The sequence below is a fragment of the Miniopterus natalensis genome, chromosome 3 (genome assembly GCF_054644295.1).
Source record: "Miniopterus natalensis isolate mMinNat1 chromosome 3, mMinNat1.hap1, whole genome shotgun sequence".
Lineage (NCBI taxonomy): Eukaryota > Metazoa > Chordata > Mammalia > Chiroptera > Miniopteridae > Miniopterus > Miniopterus natalensis.
In genome coordinates, this window is record NC_142083.1 from 2,124,649 (window position 1) to 2,149,316 (window position 24,668).

The 24,668-nt window shown below is 53.9% G+C and overlaps 1 protein-coding gene across 1 annotated transcript in view; it reads left to right on the plus strand.

Moving 5' to 3' along the window:
- ARL15 (ARF like GTPase 15) overlaps nucleotides 1-21,447 on the plus strand; it is a 257,775-nt gene extending 236,328 nt beyond the window's left edge. Inside the window, exon 5 of the mRNA XM_087815256.1 lies at nucleotides 21,228-21,447. Within this exon, the coding sequence (XP_087671382.1) occupies nucleotides 21,228-21,380 (153 nt within the window). The 3' untranslated portion in view covers nucleotides 21,381-21,447. The remainder of the gene's footprint in view (nucleotides 1-21,227) is intronic.
- The last annotated feature ends 3,221 nt before the right edge of the window (nucleotides 21,448-24,668 follow it).

The window sequence follows — 24,668 nt, forward strand, 5'->3', positions numbered from 1 at the left end:
TGGAGCTGCATAAATCAACAGCTTGCAGTGCCTCCGTCCCTCACACGTGCGTGTCCGCCTGTTAGCAGACGCAGCTTCTGGGTGAGAGGAGCTGTGGGGAAACAGGCGCTCCAGTGCACAGGGAAGGCGTCCAAGAAAGCGTGAGGATGTGAGTGTGTTTACCGAGAAAGAGCAGCACCCAGGAGGCTAGGATTATTTAGTAGCTTATTCTACATTAGTTTATTAAGTGGCTTGGTTCTTTACTCAGACGTTCCCCACCCGCCCGGTGGGAGTGGGAGCCTTAAGTTGAGACCCTCTCTCCCTTGTGTCCCCGGGGGACATTCAGCTCCTTGTCTTTATTAAGGACCTTTCTGAAAAACGCCACCTCTGGGAAAGGGCCCTGGACTCTCCCACCTGAGAACTCTTTTCTGCATAATCAGCCTAATTTTTTTCAAGTCGGATCATAGTGGCCATTGTCCCGTCTGTTTTCCCTCCACGATGCTCCCAGCTCGGATGTTAAATTCGAGGCAGCCAACCTTCCTAAGGAAAGGCGTATACGGTGCCTCAGGCCTCATCACGGGAGGCACTTTGCTTTGAAGTCCAGTGTGAACACTTAATTTTTATTTGCTATTATAAAAGTCTCTTTGAGCTGACAAATATGAAACTATGACTGTGATTTCGGCAGGAGGCCAGCAACTGCGGAGAGAATATGCTTTTATCTCCGGGAGGCCTTCTGACTACTGCATTCTTCTATTAATAGACGCAGGATGGGAGCCGCGTCCTCCGAGGCCTTCCTACGAGCTGTAGGCATAAGATGGATGTGTCAAGCAGTAAAAGTTTAATGTACATTTATTTAAATCTCCCGTCGCTGGGCAGCTGTTAAATTTATTTAAGAGCTCTCTGTGGCCAGGATTCCATTTTTTTCCCTCCATTTATTTGCTGTCCTCCCTGGAATTTCGGTTAAACAATAAAAAAATTACACGTTCAAGTTGGTGAGCAGTTGCATACTCAGGCTTTCTCGTGGGATGACATGGGAGGTGTGAGCCGGCCTCGGGAACTGCTCCTTGGTCTTTACGGAGCCGGCCGGTGGGGCCACCTGGGCCAGAGGCTGTCAGGGCGGCTGGGCTCGCCGTCTCCTGCTGTAACCAACGGCTTAAGATTCGATGAAGGGTTAAGTGACACTCCAGATGGAATATTTTCATAGGTCAACTAAGTGCACGTGCTGATCCTAGGAAACGTTTCTATGGACAGCCGTTCAAAAAATCTTTAATTAAACAGCTACATGAATGTCAGTGTTTATTTGGGACCCCAGGTGAAAGCTGAGTGATTTCCTTTATATCAGACCTGTCAGAATGAGCCTGGCCGGCGCGGCTCAGCCGTTGAATGTCACCCTATGAACCAGGAGGTCGCGGTTCGATTCCCGGTCGGGGCCCAGGCCCAGGCCCAGGCTTCAGGCTCAGTCCCCAGCAGGGGGGGTGCAGGAGGCGGCCGGCCCATGACACTGATCATGGATGTTTCTCTCTCTCTCCCTCCCTCTCCCTTCCTCTCTCTAAAATCAACAAGGACATATTTTTTAAAAAGAAGGAAAAAACTGTCAAAATCAAAGAAAAGAAATTATTTTACCGGCCCTGACTGATTTTGAGGGAGAGCTTAAGGGATTCTGCCCACACAGCGTTTTCATAACTTTTAGGAGTCTTCAAATCTAGGAGTTAGCCTTTGGGCATTGGTTGCTACTTATAAGCCAGATTTGGGGAATATCCTGTAGATGTTCTTGTGAAAATATTCCCTCTCTGCCATCCATCATCTTCTAAAACTGAGCGACTTCGCGGGAAGCACAGGCTCCCATTAGGCGAGACCCTTGACTTGGGTGTGTGCTAGCACCGCCTTTGTGGGGGATCGTTCCGATACCTCCGAATGCTTTTTCTTCCTCTTGACTGATAAAAGGAAAGCTTTCTCCTGACGGTCAGGATTGGTGAGGGACCGCCATTCAAACTTCCTCCCTGTCGCCTGTGTCTTTTTTTCTTCTAGGGTATGAATCTCTTTTCTCAGGGGTAATTCTACCCAGGCCACCAGGCCCCTCCTTTTAGAAGGTCCTTGGACAGTGTGAAGCAAAGGTGGGCAGGCTATTGCTCTTGAAAAATGCTCTGGAGCGTGTCCCAAGAAGTAATGTCTACAGAACACAGTGGCGGTGCTCCATCCAGTTCTAAATGGAGGTTTTCATTTGTCTTTGTTATAAACTACAGCATTGGCTCTGGGATAACTAGGACCTTACGTTTGGATGCTTCCATAAATCCTTTTAAATATGAAGACCAACCGTACCCAATAAATGTGCAGACGTTGGGGAGCTGAGGGGGATTATGAGCGGGGCTCTGTTTACTAGCAGTGGATCAGAAACCGGCCGGCTCTCGGCGTCCTTTGCCCCAGCTCCTCCACGCACTACGTGCAGTTTCCTGAGGTCTTCGTCTTTGACAGTCTCACTTTTAGCCTCTATTTGCAACCTCGGTTCCCTGTGGCCTGCTTTGGTTTTGCCAGACCCTTGTCCCAAGCTCACAGGCTTCATCTGCTTCACGCTGACCCTGCGTCCAGTGCCACCTGCACCCACAGAGTGTTAGTAACAGCGACCACGGAACCGGCCACGGACTCCGGCCACGGACACCAGCCACATCTGACCATGTTCCCGGGTTGGCTGCTGCCCAGTCCTTCTGGTCCAGGCACAGAGTCCTCCAGAATGTTGATGGTTTTGTAGCAACGCTCCATTGGCATAAATCCGTTGCTCAACCCGGACAGGGATCTGCTTACCAAGTTTTTTTCTATTTTATTTGTTATTTAGAAGGCCCAGGATTGGGAATAGTAGGTCCGTGTTGTAACCAGTCTGTGTGCCAGAGGTAAAAGCCATTGGCAAAGCTCATCACAGGAGGGAGGCCGTTGGCAGGGCCGGGGCTGGTGGGCGTTGCTGGGTTCCGGCTGGTTTACGCTCCCTCGGGGCAGCTTGTACCCAGAGCATTTTAAGGCTAGTTTTCTACTGCCTCCTCTCACCCGCCCTGTTGCATATGTTTTCTGCATTCTTCACCCAGTTCTCTCTCAATTAGCGCAAATTCCCTTCCTTATAGGGTGTAAACCGCTTGGAAACACTCACGGCTATGATTTTTTTGTAACAGCAACTTATGGAGACCATGGCTGCCCCTTCTGAGCGAGAATGCAAATGCCAATGCACAAAACTAACCCGGGTTCCAGCGAGGGGGGCCGATCGCCCACAGCCACGCGTGTCTGAAACAGCCAGAGATGGGGGCAGCCGCGCCGGTGAGCGTGGAGAGGAAGGAAGCTGCCCGTGGGGTGTTTCTTCAGCTCCGTAGCCTCTGTCCCAGGTGTGCGGAGGCCAGAGGCTGTGAGGGTCACGCCCAGTCCCCCAGCCGGCAGGCTTATTAGGAAGAGAGCCCTGAACCGGTAGGAGCTGGGACAGGAAAGGCCTGCGGCTGAGCGGGGAGGCGTGAAACCCGAGCCCGGGCCTCCCGGTTTGGGTGTCGTCGAGTTTTTATGCCGTTGAGGAAAGTTGAGATGTACTGTGTAGGAAACTGTATGTCGTTGTTTATATCATTCCTGTGACAAGTGGCGGGGAAAGTAAAGGTGCCAGAGATGAGGGAGGTGGGCTTGGCCCGATAAAGGCACCTGCTGGTGCAGCTGACCTTGGGAGGACGGTCCAGCGGGAGCCCTCTGCCCAGCGCCGAGACCGCTCCCCACGCTGAGCTACCATGTAAGACAAGCAAGCGCCCTGAAGGCTCGCACGACCAGTCCCCACGCGTCTGCCGGTGGAACTCGGCCCTTCAGTCCCGTGTTACATCCTAGATTCTCTGCTCGACCGCATGCTGCGTGTGATGTGCTCGCACCTTACGCAGCAGGAGCTGCCTGCGTGATGACCGTGTCTCGGCGTCCTGGCCTCGCACGGCGCAGGCCTGTGGGGCCAGAAGCAGCCACCCGAGCGGGAGGAAGGGGTAGATTGGGGAGAATTTCCCCCTAAGTCCTTCGTTCCAATATGTGCCTGACCGTGAGTAGCAGCATGTAGCCAACGTTAATTTTTCTTCCTCTTTGTAAACCAAACGTGGCCGGGACTATACCTTGTGTTCCTGAGGGTTTGACGCTGAGACTCTAATCCCGAGGCGTGGCTTGTGAAGGTGGCACGCCCCACGCGTGCGCTGTTTCTGTTACGCAGTCGGTAGCCGCCTCGCCATCTCTTCTCACCAAGTCCTTTTGGGTAGAAAGAAATGAGAACGTGGAGGGGAAGCTGTTGCCCAGAATCCCCAAGGAACCGGTGACACAGTCTCTCCACTTAAAATGCGTGTATTTCAAACAGATTTCATTGGATTGAATTGGCATAAACATGGCTAATGCCCGAGATCAGTCTACGTCTCCTCCACGGGGCAGCCGCCTTGGTAAGAGTCCGTGTGATGCCGGCTCGTCTGAAGGGGACCGTGGTTTGTTCCGCAGCTGCTCGTTCGAAGGAACGTCGCCCGAGTCGGCGTGGGCGCGGGTTGACCTGGGACATTCCCCCTGCGGAGCTGAGCAGCCCGGGGTTTGTCCGACATTCACTTAGTTTTGAAATGAACTCTGAGTCCAAAAGCAGTGTCTCCTGCGTCCTGTCTACTAAATGTACCCCTTGCATTGAGAAGCAGCGATGTTTCTTTTTATGGGATATTCCTTAGGCTCATGGAAACTTACACAGTGTAGGGAAAGGTTTGCTGGGGACAGTGAGTCTCACCTCTCAGGCTCCCTGGAGATACCGAATCCGAGCAGCCCTGACGGTGCCCCTCAGCCCACCGAGATGTGTCCCACATCTTGTAACCGGAAGGGGAGCCGTGGGCTGCTTGGGTAAGACGCAGGTCCCCCCTTTTCCATTTTTTGTTTTTTTTTCTGGTAGTCAACAGTCTACATTGGGTGGCAAGAGGCAGCCCGTGTGGGTATGTGATTTTTAGATTTATTACGAAAATATTTAATTTTTTATTAAAAATTCCATTTGAGCAGTGCTGGTGATCCATCTTCATTTATTCCAGGTTCTCCAGGAATTTAACATTATTAGGCTTTGATCTGAAATTTCCTATGAAATTATTTGGCTCCCCGTTAGTATTTAACATGAAAAGACCTCATCGTAAATGGATCAGGCCCTGAGAACAGGGTGTGAAGGACACTCAGCTGAGCCCCTGCTCCGTTCCTGTGCTTTTCCCTTTTCTGCAGTAGAAGCGGGTAAGCTCTGCTGCACCCGTTTCCCAGGTGGGTTCTGGCACCTGGTGCCATGCCGAGCGCTTGGATCGAGAAGCCAGACCAGCGTTGGCGTCAGCTCTCCTGGAGGAATCTCCCCGATGGTGGCCCCCGGGCCCCTGCCCCGTCCCCCGTCTCCCGTGGCCAAGTTCCCCAGCGCTGCTCTGCGTGAAGTGTTTCTTCTCAGAGATTCTCTTTGTCGTTCGGGACCTAAACTTAATAAAGGGAATGAATCTTACCTAATGATTACAAAGCTATTTTTTATTACACTTTTCTCATTCAGTGGATTGGTAAAAAGATTCACAGTTACTATTTGCTGGCAAACATGCATATTGGACAAGCTGTAGTATTGTGGTTTTACAGCTTTCAGTGTTACAGTTTTTGAGTGGCCTAAGGGCACGCGCAGTCACCCCGACTCCTGGGTGACCCATAAGAGACATACGCGTTCTGCGTGCTTTTCTCGGATGACAACGGCCACCAGCAGTACTTCACAGAACTGTTGACACTTCAGGGCAAGGCACTTGGTTTTAAAATACTCCCATGGAAGGAAAAATAATATTTACCCCCCTCCTCCCTCTACCTCCCTTCCCTTTTCCCTGCTATCTTCCCAATCTGCATGTTCTATGTGTTGTTGTTTTTTAACTTATTCCCCTATCTGGAATGCTTATCTAAACAAAGAGTTAGATGGCCCGATAAGGCAGACGAGGAAAGGGCTTCCCTTGGGCCGCATGAGAACTTTCAGGCGTCTTCCTCGGGCGACCTGCACTTCTGTTTATAGAAGAACACGATTTCAGAATAAAACTGCAGCGCCTTTGCCGACGTGGACTCCGGGGGCCCCGTGCACGCTGGCACATTCCTGAGTGGGGGCCGCTATTGTCACAGTAGGGAGTCGCCTCATTCGAGCGCGCAGTGGGGGTGGCGAGCGCCTGTGGACAGACACCTGGGGCGAGGGAGGGACGTGCAGCTCTGCGGGGACCCTGTTGAGCGGCAGCCTGCGACCTTCGTGAACCAGGCTTCCCGGGAGCGTTTCCTGGAATAACACACCTTTGGGACATTTTTTTTCAAGTTTAGTCCATAGACACGTCCACACTCTTCCGCAGAGAGAATATGTGTGTCACTGGTGATTTGGAGAGTGTGGGTCGTGGCTGTTTGTGTGTCGAGTCCCCCACGCGGAGTCGCCGTGTGGGCCTCCCGCTTACGTGGGTGTTCACTCAGCGGGCTCTGTGTTGGGGACGGCGGGCGGGGCCCTAGGGAGCGGCCTCGGGAGGACCGGGACAAGGACAGGCGCTGTGGGTTTGCCACCAGTGCAGAGAAAATTAGAAGCTTAGGCGTCTGGGTTTCTGACCTTGGTGGTCGTTCCATCCTCGGGGTCTTGGTCTCTTTATCTGTGAAACGAGAGGGTTAACACGTGCCTCCGGCTCTAAAATTCTGGCTCTGAGAACATCTTCCCCATCTCAGCTATTTAGAATGAACCTTATTTTCAATTCATCTAAACAGCTTTAAAACGCTGTTTAGAATCATTACAGTCACACTAAGAAAGGCTAAAAAAATAATCGACAAAATTGCGACTGTCTCCCATCACGTTGTTTGTGTGACAATCTGCTAAAATTTTTTGAGCTAATAAAAATAAAAGACAGACACCAAACGGATGCTTTTTGAGAAAGCGAAGGGAGACATATGGCAACTCTCCAGACGCTGCCGACACTCGTCTGCTCCTCCGGCTGTTACCTCTCCAGGTGCGCACGGCCCAGGGGACCCGAGGCCGCCTCAGCCAGGCACCTTCTCCGACTTCCATTCCCCGCTTTCCCGAAAGGCGTGATCTGACCCAGGAAGAGGGCTTGGAGCCATGGCTCCGTAATCATTCATCTCTAGGACTCCGCTTGCCCATGGACAGTTTCCACTCTGGAGCCTTTCAAATCGGATCTTAAGCTCTATCCACAAATGTCTGTTTTTACTTTTATTCTGTTTACCTGGTCTGGAAAGTAATCGGCTGTTTTGGGCATTGTTTAAGCAGTAACGCTCAATGAGTCCTTTTAGTATCGTTCAAGATTTTGACTTTGACATGCCCAAGAATATTTCAGAAATGAAAGACTGTCACAGCCTAGGTCCCATAAATGAGCTGCTTTTAAGTGAACCAGCCTTACTCAGGGGAGCTCTGCGCCTTTGCCGAGTTTCAGGGGCTGTAACTCACCTCCAGTCCTCGGACCCCGGTGCCGGTGGCCGTCCCCCATGGGCAGGGCCGGGGAGCAGGGAGCGCAGGGGCAACTGCGCGTGTTCGATGCAGGCGGAAGGTGTGTGGTCTCCAGAGGCCCGTCTCAAGCTTGGGCGCGCAGCTGGAGAGGTGCGAGGCTGCTTCTCGGGCGGGAGTGGTTGGCTGCTTTGCGTTTCCTGCGTTTCCTTCTGTCTGACCTGTGCCAGGGGCAGCGGACGGAGACCAGGACTTGAGTGATGAAGAGGCGGCTCTGCGCCAAGCCTGCCCTGGGCCTGAAGGTGCCGCCTCTTCCTGAGACTCGGGAGGGCGTGGTCCCGATTAGAGGCTTCTCCCGAAAGGCTGCGGTTTCACCAGTCGTCAGAGCAAGTGCGAGGTTAATTTGGGTCGGCCGTGGCTCTGTTTCCCGAGCGTGCGCTGTGCACTGGGCAGTCGGTACATGCCAGGCAATCGGCAGTTTCTCGTGTGCCGCCCTCCGTGATGAGCGTTCACAGGACAGCGAACCTTTCAAGGGAAGGGACAGTCCTCAGGCTGCCTCTCGGGCGTCTCAGGTTGGGGCCCTGCAGCTTGGCTGTCAGCAAGGCAGGAAGGCAGCTGCCCCCTTCCCGACGCATTGGGTGCTCAGGTCTGAGCGTCCAGCACTCGCTCGGGCTGAGGCAGGAATCTGTTGGTTCTCAGCCCCTGTACACAGTCGTCGAAACACTGAAGTCCCGACCCGTCCCTGTGAGTTTATCTGACTGCGCCGGCCCTTCCCCCAGGACCTCCGGAGCTGCCCCGCAACCCCGCAGCCACAGGACGAGTCCTGACTCCACAGGGGCCTTTGGAAGCGGGCTCAGCTCCACAGCCCTTGTGCCCGCTGCTTGGTTAGCGCTCACGCTGTGCCCCTACTCGCGTACTGTAAATATTATCCTGGCGGGAGGCATCATCTGCACGGAAAGCTAGGTAACCGTCAAGAATGGGGTAAAGGGGGGACATCTGTAATACTTTCAACAATGAAGATAAATATTAAAAAAGAACAGGTCCTCAAAGTTATAGTCAGTGTCATTAAGAGGCAAGCATTTAGTGCAGGGACTAAAAGTACTAGTACAAACAGTGACTCTTTTATAGTAAAATGTCTCCTGGCCCCGGGACAGGGCCGGGTCTGAGCCTCATTACTGAGCGCAGGCAGAGGGACGGGAAATGCTAACTGAGCTGAACCGGCCTGAATGTAGACCTCGTACTTCAAGAAAGAGCCAGTGGAAATTTGGAGGAGGCCAAGCTAGAAACTCGAACTAAAGACATCTCAGAAGAACTCATCTTCTCCATCACAACGCGGCCGGCTGGCGAAATTAGCCAGCAAACCAGATGGTGCTGCCTGCACGTCAGTGACCCCGGGAGCGATGTGACAGCAGGCCCTTAGAGTCGCCGTGTCGCTCGGCTGGTCCTTGCCCCGACGGCGAGCACTGGCTTATAACCCACAGCACCGGTGTGTCCGCGGACCTGCGTCAGAGTTTGGAAAGTAGGGGTGGAAGCCCGAGTGGCACTGAGAAGCACCCGGACGCAGTCCTCAAAGGCTGGTTCCTGGGAGCCCAGCCTGGCTCCGTCAGCACATCCCTTCAGTGTTTTATGCACACTAATCTGGCACCTCCTGGGTGAAATCATCTGCAAAAATTAGTCCATGTTCGTTTTCACTGGCCTCCTGTAATTAATGGGAAATGTAAACTACTTCTGTTATGGGGCGTAAGTTCAAGCTCAGAACCGGGAGTCCCGTCGCCTGGGCTTGTACTTGCACAGCTGCAGGAGTGTTAGGGAGGCCGTAGACTCCCATGGCGGGAACACGGCGGGAACATGGCGTGGAGAGGACTGACCTGGGCCGACGTCTGTTCCCTGCTTGCCCTTGGACAAGGTACCCCTGAGCCTCCGCCCCGTGAGGTCAGTGCGGGTGACAGGTAATACTCCGGGCAGAGCTGAGGGAGAGCACACGAGCTGATGCTGAGTCCACTGGGGCGAGTGACACAAGTTGCTATAAAGCTGACAGCCTGGCCCTGGCCGGTGTGGCTCAGTGGTTAGAGCCTGCAGACCGAACGGTCTCAGGTTTGATTCCTGGTCAAGGGCATGTACCTCGGTTGCAGGTTCGCTCCTCGCCCCTGGCAGGGCACGTTCGGGAGCCTGGTGTTGGGTTTGATCACATGGCATTAAAATCCCAGATGTTTACTGAGCCTCTACTACAAGCCACGCCAGCTTCCTGCGTCTGCCTCTGCACACAGGCTCACGTTTATTTTCTTTTGAAAAATGGCCTTTCTGTTTTTTATTTGTCCACAGGCATGTTTTTATTTTGTTTTTTAAAGTACAAAAACTATCAGGGTACGTTGTCTCAAGTCCAATAATTTAGAGGCATATTAAGAAAAAGCTAATAATCTTCACTCCCCTGCATTACCATTTTGATGTGGCTTCTCCCATAGCTTTTTCTGTGCTCAGTAACTTTCCTAACTGTGCACGTAATGTGCCTAAAACCTAGATGTGCGATACTGGTGATTTTTACATGGGGCTGTATTTATTATGCTGGCAAGTGGGAGCATTGTTCCCCTGACGATAACTGACTCTCTCTAGTGTACTTGATTTTGTTCCATCTTAGAGAAGGGAGGGGAGGCGTTGTTACCTCCCTGCAGAATAATTGAGCAGCTGAGACCCCACCGTTGGCCAGAACCTTCCTGTTCTGAATAGAAGAGACTCGACTGATGTGATGGGCTTGCTCCTCCCTGGTGGTGTCAGCTCTCCTTGGGCAGCGGGACTGTAACAGGTAGATGTGCTCTTTGATTTTGAGACCGTCTCCAGGGATCGCAGTATCAGATCTAAATACTCAGCACCCTTCTCAAGCTTCGGTGCTTGAGGGTCCTCTCATTGGGTTTTGTTCGTAGAGAAAGAGCCTGTTTTAGAATAGGACTAAGAAGCGTCCAGACCCTACGAACAGCGTGACCCTGAGGTTGCAGAAGGAAAGATTTGGAAAATGTGACTGTGTAGTTACATTCACATATATATCACATATTCATGTGTATATCACAGAATATATGTCCCTTTCGTGCCTATGATGATAGCACTCAGGATGCTTGGTTGAAGCAAGATGGACTGTTGAAAAAACAGGACTACTCTGGGCTATTTAAGTTTAATGAAACTTAAATTTGAAACCTTTCTAGGTGCCCAAGGCTTTGAAACAACCCCTGAACTACCACGCGGAGTCTTCCCCGTTACAGTTGTTAGGCAGTGCTGGCCCTTAACCCGAGAATATCCCCTGCACACGCTTCCCCAAGATTTTACTCTAAAACCCGAAGACAGTAATTACAGGTACGCGTTCGAGTCCGTGCGTGAACATTGCTGCAGGGACGTCGAAGACCTTTAGTGTTCGCAGTTCACATGCGGGGCAGGAGGTGGGAGGTGGGAGCACGGGGGAGGCCGCCCGGGTAGGTGGCCGTTAGTGCGAGTGGGAGGCAGGCCTCTGCTAGGAGGCGGCACTTTTGGCCTCAAGGACACAGTGCCAGGGCTGCCACCCTCCCTGGAAACTCCAGGAGCCTGAAGACAGAGGCCTCCCCCTCCAGTAGCCTCAGCCCCTCCCTGTCAGTCACTTGCCTACGATGTGAATAGACTCTAAATTCACATTTCTGGAGCCACATGGTCAAAATAGCACGTAATATTCAGTGTGAAATTCTTAACGTGAAACCCAGCTGGCAGATGGGAGGGGTCGGGAGAGGGGAGTGTGGGTGTGCGAGGGGCGCGTCGCTGTCGGAGAGCTCGTTACGCTTTGTGCCGGTGCGGGAAGATCTGCAAACATCTGCGATGCAGCAAGAGGGAGTTTCTCGAACCTGAACTCTGTCCGATTTGCAATATTTCATAAAAGTATAAAAACCATTAAGATAGTGATGCGGGCCGTTCCAAATCCTTGCCTGTCTAGACTAATTTACTCATTTAGGGACTCTTCAATTCTAGTTAATAAATTATGTTTTTTGATGCTTTAAAATAAGTTCTTGGCTTAATAACATAATTTAAGGGGGCAGGGGGTTAGTAGAGGGAGGGAGGGAGGGAGCAGAGCTGGTTCAGCTCAGGTCCATCTAGATCATGTGTCAGGCCCTGGCCAGGGTGCCCAGTGGTTAGAGTGTTGGCCCTCGAACCAGAGGGGCCCGGCTTCAATTCCTGGTCAAGGGCACACACCTGGGTTGCAGGTGCTCCCCGGCCCTGGCTGGGGCACATTCAGGAGGCAGCCACTCGACGTGTCTCCCTCACATGGATGTTTCTCTCTCCCCCCACCCCCCTTCCACACTCTCTAAAAAATTCAATGGAAATATATTCTCAGGTGGAGATTAACAAAAATAAATAAAAAATAGATCCCGTGCCGAGAACCCCGCCCGTCGCGTTGTCCGTGTGCGTCTGTTCCGTTCCTTCGGCCGCCCCGGGGTGTGCAGGGAGCACCCTCCGTCGTGGTGGCTGACAGGGTGGGGGGCGTGTGAGGACCCGCAGACCCCACCCAGAACACGCTGCTTTAGTTCCTCACCCAAGCCTGGCGGCCCTTGGTCAAACCAGACGTCTTCACGGTCGGTCAAATCCGCCGCCCCCTCTGACGGCCCCAAAAGGCAGTTGCGCCTGGGACCAGGTGACCTCTGTGTGGGAGGTGAGGCGTCGCACACGGGCGTCCTTCCAGGGGCCCTAGACCCCCCGCGTCACTGGCATTTAGCTTCTGATTAAAAATGGTTAGCAGGAGCCATCATCGGCCAGGCACTGACACCATATGATTTTTATTTTCAAATGCTGTGATAAAATCGCCTTCTCGCTGATGGGAAATCGGGCTGGTAAGGGTGGAAGGAAACAGATCGTATTGTCGAGGTAAAATCGGGCTGTGGCGCAGAAGCACAGTTGGCTGTTCCCTGGAGAAGGGGGCATCGAAGGTGGTGTCCAGGGCGTTGGCCGAGATGCGCTCAGGGACATTCTCCTGGGGGTCCTCTGCCGTTGGGCTTCCACTTCTGAGTCCAGGCCACGGGGATAGGGCCCACTCAGGAAATGCTTCAAGACACATTAAACATGGCGTGACGCTTGTTTGTGAGGATACTGTGTTTAATAAGGAGGTATCCAGTCGTGACCATAATCTACTAACTGCAAGGCTGGGGGTGTGAGGGAGTGTGGCTTTGAGTTATAGAGTTTTGTTTATTTCTACTCTCACGAAAGGATTCGAGGCCAATTCTGATCCTGGACGTGACTTTAAGTAACTGAACTTCAGGCTGAAGTGGGTGTTAATGGCTTCCCCTCTGAGCCGGCTTCTGATCCAGCAGCATAAAAAGTATTGTTTGAAATGCACAGTTTAAACCCCCTTATCTGTGCTGATCTGCCCTGGGAGTTGAACAGCTAATGAAGACTTGGTGAAAGGGCCTTAGCATTAAAAAAGTAAATAAATGCATACCCGCAATAATTTACTTTAACTTAAAACATACAGATGGTACCAGGCCAAGGCCTTTCCTCTGATTATTATATTTCTCACGTAAAGCACAGCCGTGACCTACGTCTTTAAAATGGAGCCAGAGTCAGAGGCAGGTGGGAGGCGACCTGCACCCTTCCCTGCGGTCCTCAGGCCTAACCCAGACCCAACTCGACAGCCGCTCGTTTGTCGGGCAGACACGGTTGTGGATAATCGATGCACTTCCCCCAGTATCTCTCAACGTTGTGAAAGACGGAATTCACCTCTCCAACCTGCACTTAGGACGCCAGGATATCGCCCCGCCCGCCCGCCTGCCCACCCAGACGGCTCAGTGTGCATAGTTAATGAGTATTAAGTTTAGAAAAATAACCCTAAAAATCAATTTCATGGTGAGTGCGCCTAGCTAAGTGAGCCATTTAGACGACATTGTGCTCGTGTGTAGCAGACCGTTTTATAAGCCACGCGGGCTTCCCAGGCCTGCGTCTCAGACGAGCTAATTGGCCGGCTCGGATGTGCTCGGGCCTCACGCAGTAATTCTCCTTCCTGTCCAGAGCGTCCTCGCCTGCGTCTCCTCCGTGTGGGTGGAACGTGAACGGCCATCCTCCGTGGCCAGGAAAAAGTTCTTCATGGGCAGGTTTCTTCCTCCTTACAGTATCTGATCTCTTGAAATAAAGTAAAATCATAACTGAGTGTTCTCCCAAACGTGGGGGATACAGAATCAAGTATAACCCCCTAAAAGTGGGCAGTGCCCCCCAAAATGAATGCTTTTTATGCAAGTGGAATAGGAGTGATTACAGGAAAGGAGGGGAGAGGAGAGGAAGGTGGAGGCCATCGAGAGCCGGCCGCCTCCGTGACGACGACTCGTCACAGGTGGTCCTGGGAAGCCTGCCGCCCGCACCTGGGTGCGAAGGCAGGTGTCCCAGTGCTCTCGCCGCACCTGCCGGCACTTCCCGTCCTGCGAGATAAGCAGCGGCCTCTCTATTTGGACACAGATTAAAGGATTTATGGGTCCTACGGGTCTTTTCCCTGCGACAGTCTCTCTTCCACCATAGGGTGTTTTCTGTTTGCAAAACAGCCCATTGCAGCTGCCTGCAGGCGTGTGTGCAACGGAGCTGAAACCAGCGAGGCCCGAGTTTTGAGACTGTTCGTGAAACCCTCCCTCCCGCGCGGGACCCTGGCGGGGGTTGGGCCGCGTGGGAGCTGCTCTTCGTCTCCCGCTATCCTCTTTGTGTCTGGCATTGGACTGGGTCCATTAGAGAATACACAACATTTTTTTCATTGTCTGTGCCCTCGAGGGACGAAAACAACTCAAGAGTGGTTGTCCTCGTGCGTCTGGGAGATGCTGTGGCGATGCCGCGGCCCCACTGAGCCCGACACCCAGTCCCACCGATTCACACGGTGGTTATTCACAATGCCTGTTGTAAGGAGAAAGCGATGGCTCGTGTCACTGGGTACACATAGAGCCAAAAAGTAGAATCAGCCCACATGTCCATGAACCCGGGTAAGTCAACGTGACGCAGCCGTAGGTGTGACGTCCGTCGGCCACGAGAGGAGGGAGCTTCCGACACGTGCCGGAGCACAGGGGGCCTTGAGCGCGTTGTGCCCAGTGAAGGAGGCTGACACAACTGAGTTTAAAACGTGGGATTGCAGCATCGGCCTCCTGTTGGAAAGGTATGAGCAGGTGGTTAGGCTGGTAAATAGTGTTAGAATGGCCCAAAACTTGGGTCGCTGAATTTATCAATTTAATGGAAGATATTTTTAAGCATTCTGATTGAGGGGGAAATAATTCTTTTACTTTTCAAAGATTTTTTTTATTATTGATTTTTTAGAGAGAGAGGAAAGGAGAGAAAGAAACATCGATGTGAGAACAAAACATCCATTGGCTGCCTCCTGCGTGCCCCCTGCCGGGGATGGAGCCTGGGACCCGGGCGTGTGCCCCGACCAGCAATGGAGCAGGTGACCTTTCGGGGCACAGGACAACGCCCAGCCAACTGAGCCACGCCAGCCAGGGCAAAAAAAGGATTCTTAACAACTTGAGGATGTTTTGATTATTAGACAGTCTAAAAAATTATACTGAATTTATAAATGGAGCTTCGAGATGCCTACGATGCAGGGTGCTTCAGGCCTGGGCTTGGCAGTTATTTTCTGGAATTGGCCAGACAGTGACTATTCTAGGCTCTGTGGGGCAAAACTGCCTCTGTGGCATTAACTAAGTCTGTAAATGGACCCAAACATTCAGCCTCCTGAATGTATTGTCAGAATTTACCAGGTGTATAAATAGAACGTGAAGGTTGTTAAGTGGAATGTAATTGCTTCTGGAAAAACTAGATTCTTTATAAATTTCAAACGTTTGGGTTTTTTTGTAAATTTAATAAGTGTATGCTCCTTTTTGAAACTGAGAGTGACAGTAAGGGGCATTGCTGTGGCTGCAAGCCCCCCGTATGGACGGCAGGTCGCCCTGCGCCCGGCTGGCTCTCGCTGCCTTTAGAAGGAAGTCTCCACGCGGAAGAGCCCAGGCTGAGCCCAGGCAGGAGAAACAGGGCTCTGCCGGGAGGGCCCTGCCCTAGGCCGCAGTCCAGAGCATCTGAAGTCGTCGGTGGAGCCTGGCCAGGTTGGAGACGCCAGCTTCTCTCTGCCCCTGGAGCGAGAGCCAGAGTGAGGACGGGGGGAGGGGGGCTGGCAAGTGAGGCCACACGGGGCCGCCGCCAAGCGCTCCCCATGCCCCGCCGGACAAGGCAGGACACTGCAGGATGTGTCAGGCCAGGCTTGGCAGTCATTTTTCTGGAGAGGGCTGGATAGTAAATACTGCAGGCTTGGTGGGACATAGCTGTCTCCATGGCAGCTCCCGACTCTGCTGTGGTGGCAGGAAAGCAGCCGCGGATGCGTGAAGCATGGCTTCGTTCCAGTAAAGCTCAATTCACGGGGTGCCGGGGCGCTGGAGAGGCAACCCGCCGTGGCTGCTGTGACTCAGGTCACTTCTGCTTTTAAAAGATTTTCCTGTAACATTAAGGCTTCCCCTTGCGGTGATGGGAGGACCTCAGGGGGGACTTAAAACACAAGAGCATGGCCTGGCCGGGCGTGGCTCAGCTGTTGAGCGTCAGCCTAGGATCCAGGAGATCGAGGTTTGATTCCAGGTCAGGGCACAGGCCCGGGCTGCAGGCTCGATTCCCAGCTGGGGGCGTGCAGGAGGCAGCCGATCAGTGGCGACTCTCTCATCACTGATGTTTCTGTCTGTCTCTCCCTTCCTCTCTCTGAAAGCAATAAAGATATATTAAAAAACACACACACACACACACAAAACTGCAAGAGCATTTCTAGGCTGCTCCTTGTCCACCTGTGGGAGCAGCGGCACCCACGCGGCAGAGAGCCAGCCACGCCTGGGGTCTCTCGGGAGCGCTGGCGGCTGGCTTAGGTCTCTGACAGCAGGGTGCACCATCCCTAATCTGGGCCTCTCCCCATCACGTCCCATAAGCAAACTTTTGGGCAGAATCAAACCAACCCCCAGCATAGCAAAAGGAGAAACAGATATGTTCTGAGCTTTTAGGTTCCCAGATTAAGCAGAAACCTGACTGCTTCCCAGACCTACCACCGAAGCACATGGGTCATTGTAGGTGGCTCTTCTGGACGCCACGTTCTGTGCCCCAGAAGCCCGGGTTTCTGTGTAGTTCCTGTCACCTCCCAGGACGTCCTCTGCACATCGAGGTTACTCCCTGCGCAGGAGGACGGCTAATACAGGCTGGGCTCAGTCCCAGGTCATGACCTGCAGGCATTTGTCTGGGTTTTAATTTTCCGAGCTCAGGCTGCATTTTGCTTAGGAAAGAAGCCGTCTTACCAGAGCCACTTTTTCTATTACACCGAGTGTCCCTGAAAGCAGCCCCCCATTTTAAAACTGCACCCCAAAGTGGTATTGTGGTGTCGGTTGTCACTTTCGGGTCCCCGTTGGAGCAGTGAAGAGAAGCTGTGTCTGCTCTGTGTGGTAATATCGTGGGGACCATGGCGAATTGGTCATGCGCCTTATTTATCCCCGCCTTTAATGACATATTTATACCTTTTGAAGGATTTCAAAATCCTGCGAGCAGCACAGCAAAGAGGGGACAGCTGGTGCCACCTCTCTGCACTGACTCGCTTTGAACCAGCTGCCAAGAATGCGGCCCGAGGCGTCCAGTGACGCTGGACACCGTATCCTGGCGGCCTGGAGCCGGGCCCGTGCGCTGCGGCCGGTGAAGGTCGTGCCCTGCGCCCGGCCCACGTGCGTGGACGGCGGGGCGAGGCCCCTGCGCACCAGCGGCACCGCGCTCCCGGCTGCATTGTGGGGTGTCCCCGGCTCCCTCCCGGGAAAGGAGTCCGCTGGTTCCCGCCGGTTCCTGTGGCGCGAACACGCCAGGTTCAGGGCCGAGAGACCCAACTCCCCGCACCTGGGGGGTGAGAACTGGCCGAGGGACGTTCCCCCCGTGTGGCATCCGTGTGCCGTCTGCGTTTTCACCAGTGATCGGGGTGCAGACGGCGGAGCCCCCCGTCCCAGTGATGAGCTGTATCCTGGGACCTGTCAGCCCCGCGCGGCTCCTGAGCCCCCCTTCACCCGAGCACCCCCTTCACCCGGGCCCCCCTTCCGCCCGAGCCCCCCCTTCCCCGGGCCCGGGGGAAATTTACCACCTGGCCCCCCCGCCTACCCGAGTTCAAACCAGTAAGAGCCTGTCTCGGAACGGCGCTCAGTCCTCAGAGAAACGCCGACTGTGGGCGGGCACCTCGTGTATTAAACACGAGAAAACCCGCAGGACTCCTCGGAGCTCAAGGTTCTGGACCGAGCTCTGCGCACTCCCTGCTCTTCCAGGTGCGTCCCCCCACCTGCGGTCAGAGCACCCACGCGGCCCCCGCCTGCGGTCAGAGCACCCACGCGGCCCCCTCACCTGTCCTCTCCGGGAAGCGCTGGTTGAATGAGTGACCCTGTGGGAAGCCAGCTTTCAGGCTGGGGTTTACCGAGCTCCTCATACCCACCCCACCCGGCCACACCCACCCCGAGTTTTAGGGCGGCCCATTGGCACCTGCTAGTTTTTCCAGGGGGAATGTGTGTAGTGCCTGTGGGGGGCCCGGAGCAGGTGGAGCCATCACCCAGCTTCTCTGCCCAGCGGTGAGTCGTGGGAAATAAGCTAATACCCCAGACAAGGGCGGAGGCGCCGCAGGGCAGCGACGGGCCCCCAGGCGGTGCCCTGGAGTGGGGGCGCCTCTTACCACAGCAGCGCCCGGCACAGGGTCCCGTGCTCTGGAGAATCCTCACCCCCAGCTCTGACGTCTGACACGCTCACGTGGGTCCAGGCCCTGTTCGTGAGCATCTGAGCTTAGACCTCAGCTCCATGTCCCGTGGAAACGCCAAGCAGTCCTTCTGGACTGTTTGCCCGCTGCTCCCCAGGGTGCTTGGAGGGTCGGCGCCAGCTCCGGGCACACTGTCCTGGTTTAGTAACAAAGCTGGGGAAACACGCCACTCGTCCTGCCTCAGGTGAGGCGAGTAGGTTTTAGGAAAGAGAGACCTGTGGTCGCAGCTCAGAAACTACTCACCGGCCTTCGGTGAGCTTACAACAGGTCGGAGAGAACTGAAAGTAGAATGTCCGACTGGACGTGAGGGCGAGAGAGACCGGGACCCGGGGACCGTGGCTGCTACCCCTTCCCGGGTCCTGGAAGCAGGAAGGCCCGTCGCCTGGTTTCTCTGCCCGCGGACACGTGAGGGTGCCTTGCCTGCCCAGTGCCTGGGTCCCTCGCAGGTTAGCCGCTGCCACGACTTCAGCGCAGTGACGCGGTGCTGATGTGTCTCCTGTTGAATGAGGACTTTGCCGTCAACGGGGTGTGTGAGTGACACTCGGACTCGGGACGCGCATCTCCCCACAATGCGTGAGTGCGGGGGGCCCCGGTGATGTAGTTATGGTGGCCTGGTGTTCCTGTCTCTACCGTGGACGCAGGGCCACTAGCGCTCTGTGGCCGTCCTGAAACCAGCCGAGTGACCGCCGGTCTCCGGGCAGCTGAATTCCGATGTGACTCCCCGAGTGGGTGTCCAGAGCCCATGTGGAAGGTCCGAGGTCTCCTTGCAGCAGCTTCCAGTTAGCACGACGTTCCGGCAGCCGATAAACTACTCTCGAGTCGTTTAAAAAATGTTTATCTTGATAAGAAAGTAACCGTTAAAAAATTATGTCCATTGTAAGAAAAATAGATTCTTGCATCATAGGCAGCTTTTTAACTGTAAAACCAACATCAGATGTCAGCATATGACTTACGTTGGTTAAACTTAAATACCTTTCTTTAAAATTATACCCCAGCATATCAAAGGGCCACGGAAAAGCAGTGGGCGCAGGTTCAGTGGGACGGTGAGTGATTTTTATTGTAATAGTACTGGGAAGTGGAAACGGCAGCCAGGGTTCACATGGAACCCGAATCGGACTGTCACTCGAACGGCAGAGCCCACGCCCGGCGCCGTGTCTCCGTGTCCCCTCCCGTGTCGTACTTTCTGCTCTTGAACGTGAAACTCTGGGCGCCGAAGGGCGGTGTCCCCGGGATCAGCACAGTCACCCGCTGGACCTGAGTGTCGCCGAGCGCCCGGCTTGTTTTCAGGTTGGCAGTAAAATGGGGAGTGGGGAGGAATCCCTGGGGCACCAGCAGGGTGAACGTGGCAGGTTAGGTACCACTGAGGTGGCAGCGACAGTCTCAGGCTCCCCCGCGTGTCTGTCAGCTTAACGCCCGTGGGCCCCTTTGTCGGTGACCACCCTGGGGTCCACGCTTCCTTTCGTTTTCAGCGGGAGCTTCCGGGGCGCGACCACCTGTGTGTGTCACCTCCCAAGTGCCCACGTGAGAGACTGTTTGCAGTTGCCTGGAAGCCAACCTCACGGGCAGCTAAGACCCTTACTGGTGTGTGTGTGAGTGGGTCTGGCCTGTGTTGCAAATATGACACATTTTGTGATTACTTAAATCTAACATTGTTTTCAAATTAGCTATTAATGTGCTACCAGGATCAATTCTATGCACTTTGTTTTTTGTTTTTTAAATATATCTTTATTGACCTCAGAGAAAGGGAGAGGGGGAGAGAGAGAGAAACACCAATGCTGAGAGAGTCGTCATTGACCGGCTGCCTCCTGCACGCCCCTGATTGGGGATCGAACCCCGATCTCCTCGATCCTAGGTCGACGCTCAACCGCTGAGCTACGCCCGGCCGGGCTCTGTGCACTTTTGAGTGGACCATTCGGAGGAAATGTTGTCAGGAATATGCACTGATTGTATTTGTCTTTTTCTTTATTTAAACATTAATGCATTTCCTGCCACCAGACGTCTTTCAGGTGCTCACAGTACTCACAGTGCTGTCCTTTGCATGTGGGGTTATAAAACGTGGCAAGTGTACAACTTCCCCCCTGTACCAGGTTGTGGATGTCGCCCGCCATCCCCTCTTGGTGGGAGACGTTATTGATCAGAATCCAGATTGCTCTTAAGCACGGGCTCCCCATTTCTGAATCCCGTGGTGCGGTTTGAAGCCTCGCTTTATGGGAGAAGGAGGCCTCCCTGGTTTTAAACTCCCTGGAGCAGCCACCTCCTCTTGGGAGCTGTGGACTTGAGCATCGGGCCCCCGTCCCTCCTGCCAACTCCTCTCTGCCCCGGCTGGGCACCCGCTGGCCGGGCTGGGGCGGGCAGGTCCTCCTTCCTGGGGCCAGGTTCCGTCCTGGTGCTGGTGGCCACACAAGCAGTTTCAGATTCTCTTGGAAGTTGTCTTCAGTGTCCTAAAGAAAGGAAACTAAAAGGATGGAGTTTACATTTTCCATAAGGGAGAATCCTCTTAACATGATTTGTAAGAACCTGTCCTAACAACCACTTTCCCAGGTCTCAGAAATACATGCTAGGTATTTAAGGAGAGAGAAGATTAAATTATATATTTTTTCTGTGTGTGTTTGATGAAAATAATTGTCTCGAGTAACAGAGCGCACACGGTCCTGCAGGTTGTCGCCAAGTTAGTAAGTTAGCGCGGCGATGAGGGGCGAGGTGCTCTCCTGGTGACCCTGGTTGACCTGCGTCGTTCTTGGCGTCTGCGGTGTGTTTGGCCTGCGCCGTAGCACCTGCAGCTCTTCCAGGACCCGTCAGACCCTGAGCTGCGAAGTGTGCGGACGGGATGGCCGGCGCGCCATCCACCCTAGAGGGACACTCCCGGGTGGTCGGCGTGTCGCCGCGTTCTGACCGCAGCTGTGGGCGGGCTTCGAGGACGTCCCAGGCCGCGGTTCAGAGCCGTTCCCCCGACGGCCCCCCACTTTATCACGCTCAGCGTTTTGGGATGAGGAAGGTTCTGACATAATGAATAACGTATTTATCTTCTCTGTCCCCCGTAAGGTCAAAAAATATTTCGAGCTTGAACCCCTGGCCCGCGGAAAGCGCTGGATTCTGCATCCCTGCTCGCTGCACGACACGGACGCCCTGAAGGACAGCTTCGCGCAGCTGATCAACCTGTTAGAGGAGAGGGACCAGGACGCTGCAAGGCTGTGACACCGCCGAGGGCCTCAGCCTCCCGGGTGGCTGCCGTCGGGCGTGAGACGTGCCCCTCTCCTCTCGCTGGTCCTCTGGGACGCATCCCTCCGCTCCCGTGAAGCCTGCACGTCGGCGGAGCCCCGTCGGCACAGCGTCGAGCAAACACTACTGAGAGAACGTGTCCTCCGTTTACCACGGTCTCCGCCGCTCTCGCTCCCTTCCGTGCCGGGCCCCCCGTGTCCTGTGCTGGGGGACGAGCTTGGGGCTCGCGGGGATCGGTCCCCGACGAAGGGCTCGGAGACGCGGAGCCTCGCCTCCGTTTCCCGGGGCTCGGGGCACAGCGTTGTGTGACTGGGCCCCCCCACAACGTGTATCATATTCAGCATCTCTTGGTTTCATTTTATTTTATCTCATTTTATTTTTTAGTTTTTTGTGTACTGGCTTTATAGATTATGGGAGACAAAAGATGAGCACCAAAAATTTTAATTAATTACCGTATCAGAAAGGAATATCCTGCCATAGAAAATTAACTTCGAAGGATTTAAGGGCGAGATGCGCAATGTTTCCTTCGTTACATCTGAAGCCTCCCCCCCGCCCCCTTTTGAGAGCAGAGACATGGTCTTAGCTTCTGAAAGGAGCCCGAGGGCTTTCAGGCAGAGCCTCACATCTCGGGGGACGGTTCAGCCAGTCCTCAGCTTTCTTTTTAATGGGAAGATCATCCTGCACAAAGTCAAGCTGCAGTGTCATATAGGTATCTTTTTCTAAAACTCTTGTGTTTGATTAAAATAGAAAAAAATAATTTTTAAAATAATAGATAACATTTTTAAAAACTGCCCAGTGAAGTCTAGTTTATGCCAGCGGAGGCTGCAGCTGGCGTGGGTTTGGCAGAGAATCGTCTGTGAGCTCATTCATTACGTGCCGACGTGGTTCCACCGGCCTGTCGGTGTCTCCGTCCAGTAAGGAAGAGGTCCGTCAGTATTTCTATGGTCAACCTCTATTTTCAGGGGTTTTGATGTGCCCTTAAAAATATGCTGGGGCTGCAGCAAATACATAGTTTTAGGGCCCAGATTCAGTCTTTGGAACGGATGTTTTGTGTCATTTAATTTAAATGATAAAATTATGTAAAGATTAATGTACAGTTTTACTGAAGTTTGGCACCTTTGACCTTTCCTAAATCGGGGATAATCTAGGGATATTGAGGTTTATGGTCGAAATACTCTTTGGCACATTTTGTAGATTTTTGTCCACTTAAAATTCCAAGTGGCCCAACGACCTAAACTGCTCCCTCCACCTGAGCAATAAAAACGTGTTTGTGATTTTGGGGCGGCATCGCTGACTCCAAACCCCGCAGCCCCCAGTCCCGCGGGGCCGTGGGATGCCTGTCACTCTCGGGAAGGTGTGTCATTAACACTACAGCCTCTGTGGTTTAATCTTGGGGTTTTTAATGAAATCGTTACCTTTGAGACATCAATCGCCTCCTTAAGCTTTTTTCTTAATTGGCTGGATCGGGAAGATTCACGTTCGCCTTCGTGTACATTTTTCCACCGTGTGGCCGGGAGCGGCACAGACTTCTCGCTCCCGTGACCAGCTCGGGAGCCCCGGACGCTCCCCTCCTGTGGCGAGTAACCGGCGATGGGCCTCGCCTCCTCCGGAGGTTCATTAAATGCAGCGTGGTCCTTGTCAGCCGGCGGCGGGCGGCCGGGCCATCTGTTAAATGACTCGCCTGCCTGCGTGAGCTCGCGTGGCGCGATGGGCCGCCAGCCCCGCTGTCTGCGCCCGCCGGCGGGGAGACGGTATCAGTCAGGGCCCGGCAGCAGCTGTTTCTGACAAGTGTCTGTCTGACGCCTAATGCTCGGCAACTGTCAATAAGGCCCGTCTCCGTCTAGCAGCATCCTGTCCTGGTAACCCTAGAATGTGCCACGTTTCGGAAATCCACACGGGGGCGGGCCGGGCCGGCGTGGGCGCTGGGTGTGCGGGTGCCCTGGTCCTGCTGTCACCCCACCTGCCACAGGCGTCTCCGTGTGCGTGTCTGAGTTACGCAGGAGACCGCCCGCGGTGTGTCCCTTCACTTTGCTTCTCATGTTTATGGAAGTGACCCGTTTTTGTACCTTCTTAGCTAAAGCAGTTGCCTTTTTGTAACGGCAATTAATTTATACGGGACTTTGTACCTACTGTAGCTGACAGTATCGGTTGCTAATGAACTGCCACTCCCCCCGTCTGTGAAAAGTGCTGAGTCTGTGCCCAGAGGTCACAGACGCCTCGGACAGCTGCCAGGCCAGGCCTCGCGCGTCCGTGTTTATATACGACCCCCCCCCACCCCGTCTTCACATAAAAATAAACGCTGGGTAGAGCTCATGTTTTCAGACTCACTCCTTTCGGCTCGAGCGTTTCCCGGGTTCCTGTTTACATTCGAGGGGCCTGGTTAAGTCTTCAGAATTGGTTCTGCTGCTCCTGGGTCACAACAAAGGATGGATTCGAATTTCCTTTGAAGCCCCTGTGAAATCCTTAAAAGACAAAAACACACGTGTCTTCCCGCGGGTGTGTCCTGGGCAGCAGCTCACCTCCACCGAGGGTCCTCCGGGGTGAGAGTGGAGACGCGGGTGCCAGGTGTCGCCCTTCAGGCAGAGCCTTGCCCTGTAGCATCTGCCACCGAGCAGCTGGGAGCCACCTCTGGTGCCCTTAGGAAGTCAGTAAATATTTTTAAGTGACTCGAGGAAATACTGTGTCTTTGCAGGTCCACCCTGAACGATTCTGTAAGACAGAGAGTGAGAAAAATAAACCGATAGATGGGCAGAAGGGAGAGAAAGAAAAGGGTGAGATGGTGCATTGTGGACATTGAGAAATTCAAGTCCCAGCTCCGTGGGTCCCCAGTGCAGCCTGATCGCCGCGTGTGGCCACCCGGAAACTAAGGCAGTCAGTCCTGGGCGGGACCCGCCCGCGGCCCTGCTGAGCGTCCCAGGTGGGCGGTTCCTGAGCATCTGGGATCCCCCAGCACATCGGGCAGAGCTGTAGGGTTATCTTAATGTCCAGACAGGACGTTCATGCACACTCACCGGGTTTATAGTTTCGGGGTGCATCTTCCTTAACCTCCTGACCTAATGATGCCAACAGAAAGGAAGAGGGGTGTGGAGGGGGCGGGGACGTGGGGGGGGGTGCTTTAGGGTCCCGCGTTTTCCCAGAGTTTGGAAGGGAGGGTCTGTCTTTGTTATGCAGAAACCTAGAGAATAGAGTTGGTTCCCGGCTCCTCCGTCCGGCCTGCGTCCTGGAGATCTGAAGTCCCCGCTGTGAGATGCTTTATCTCATCTC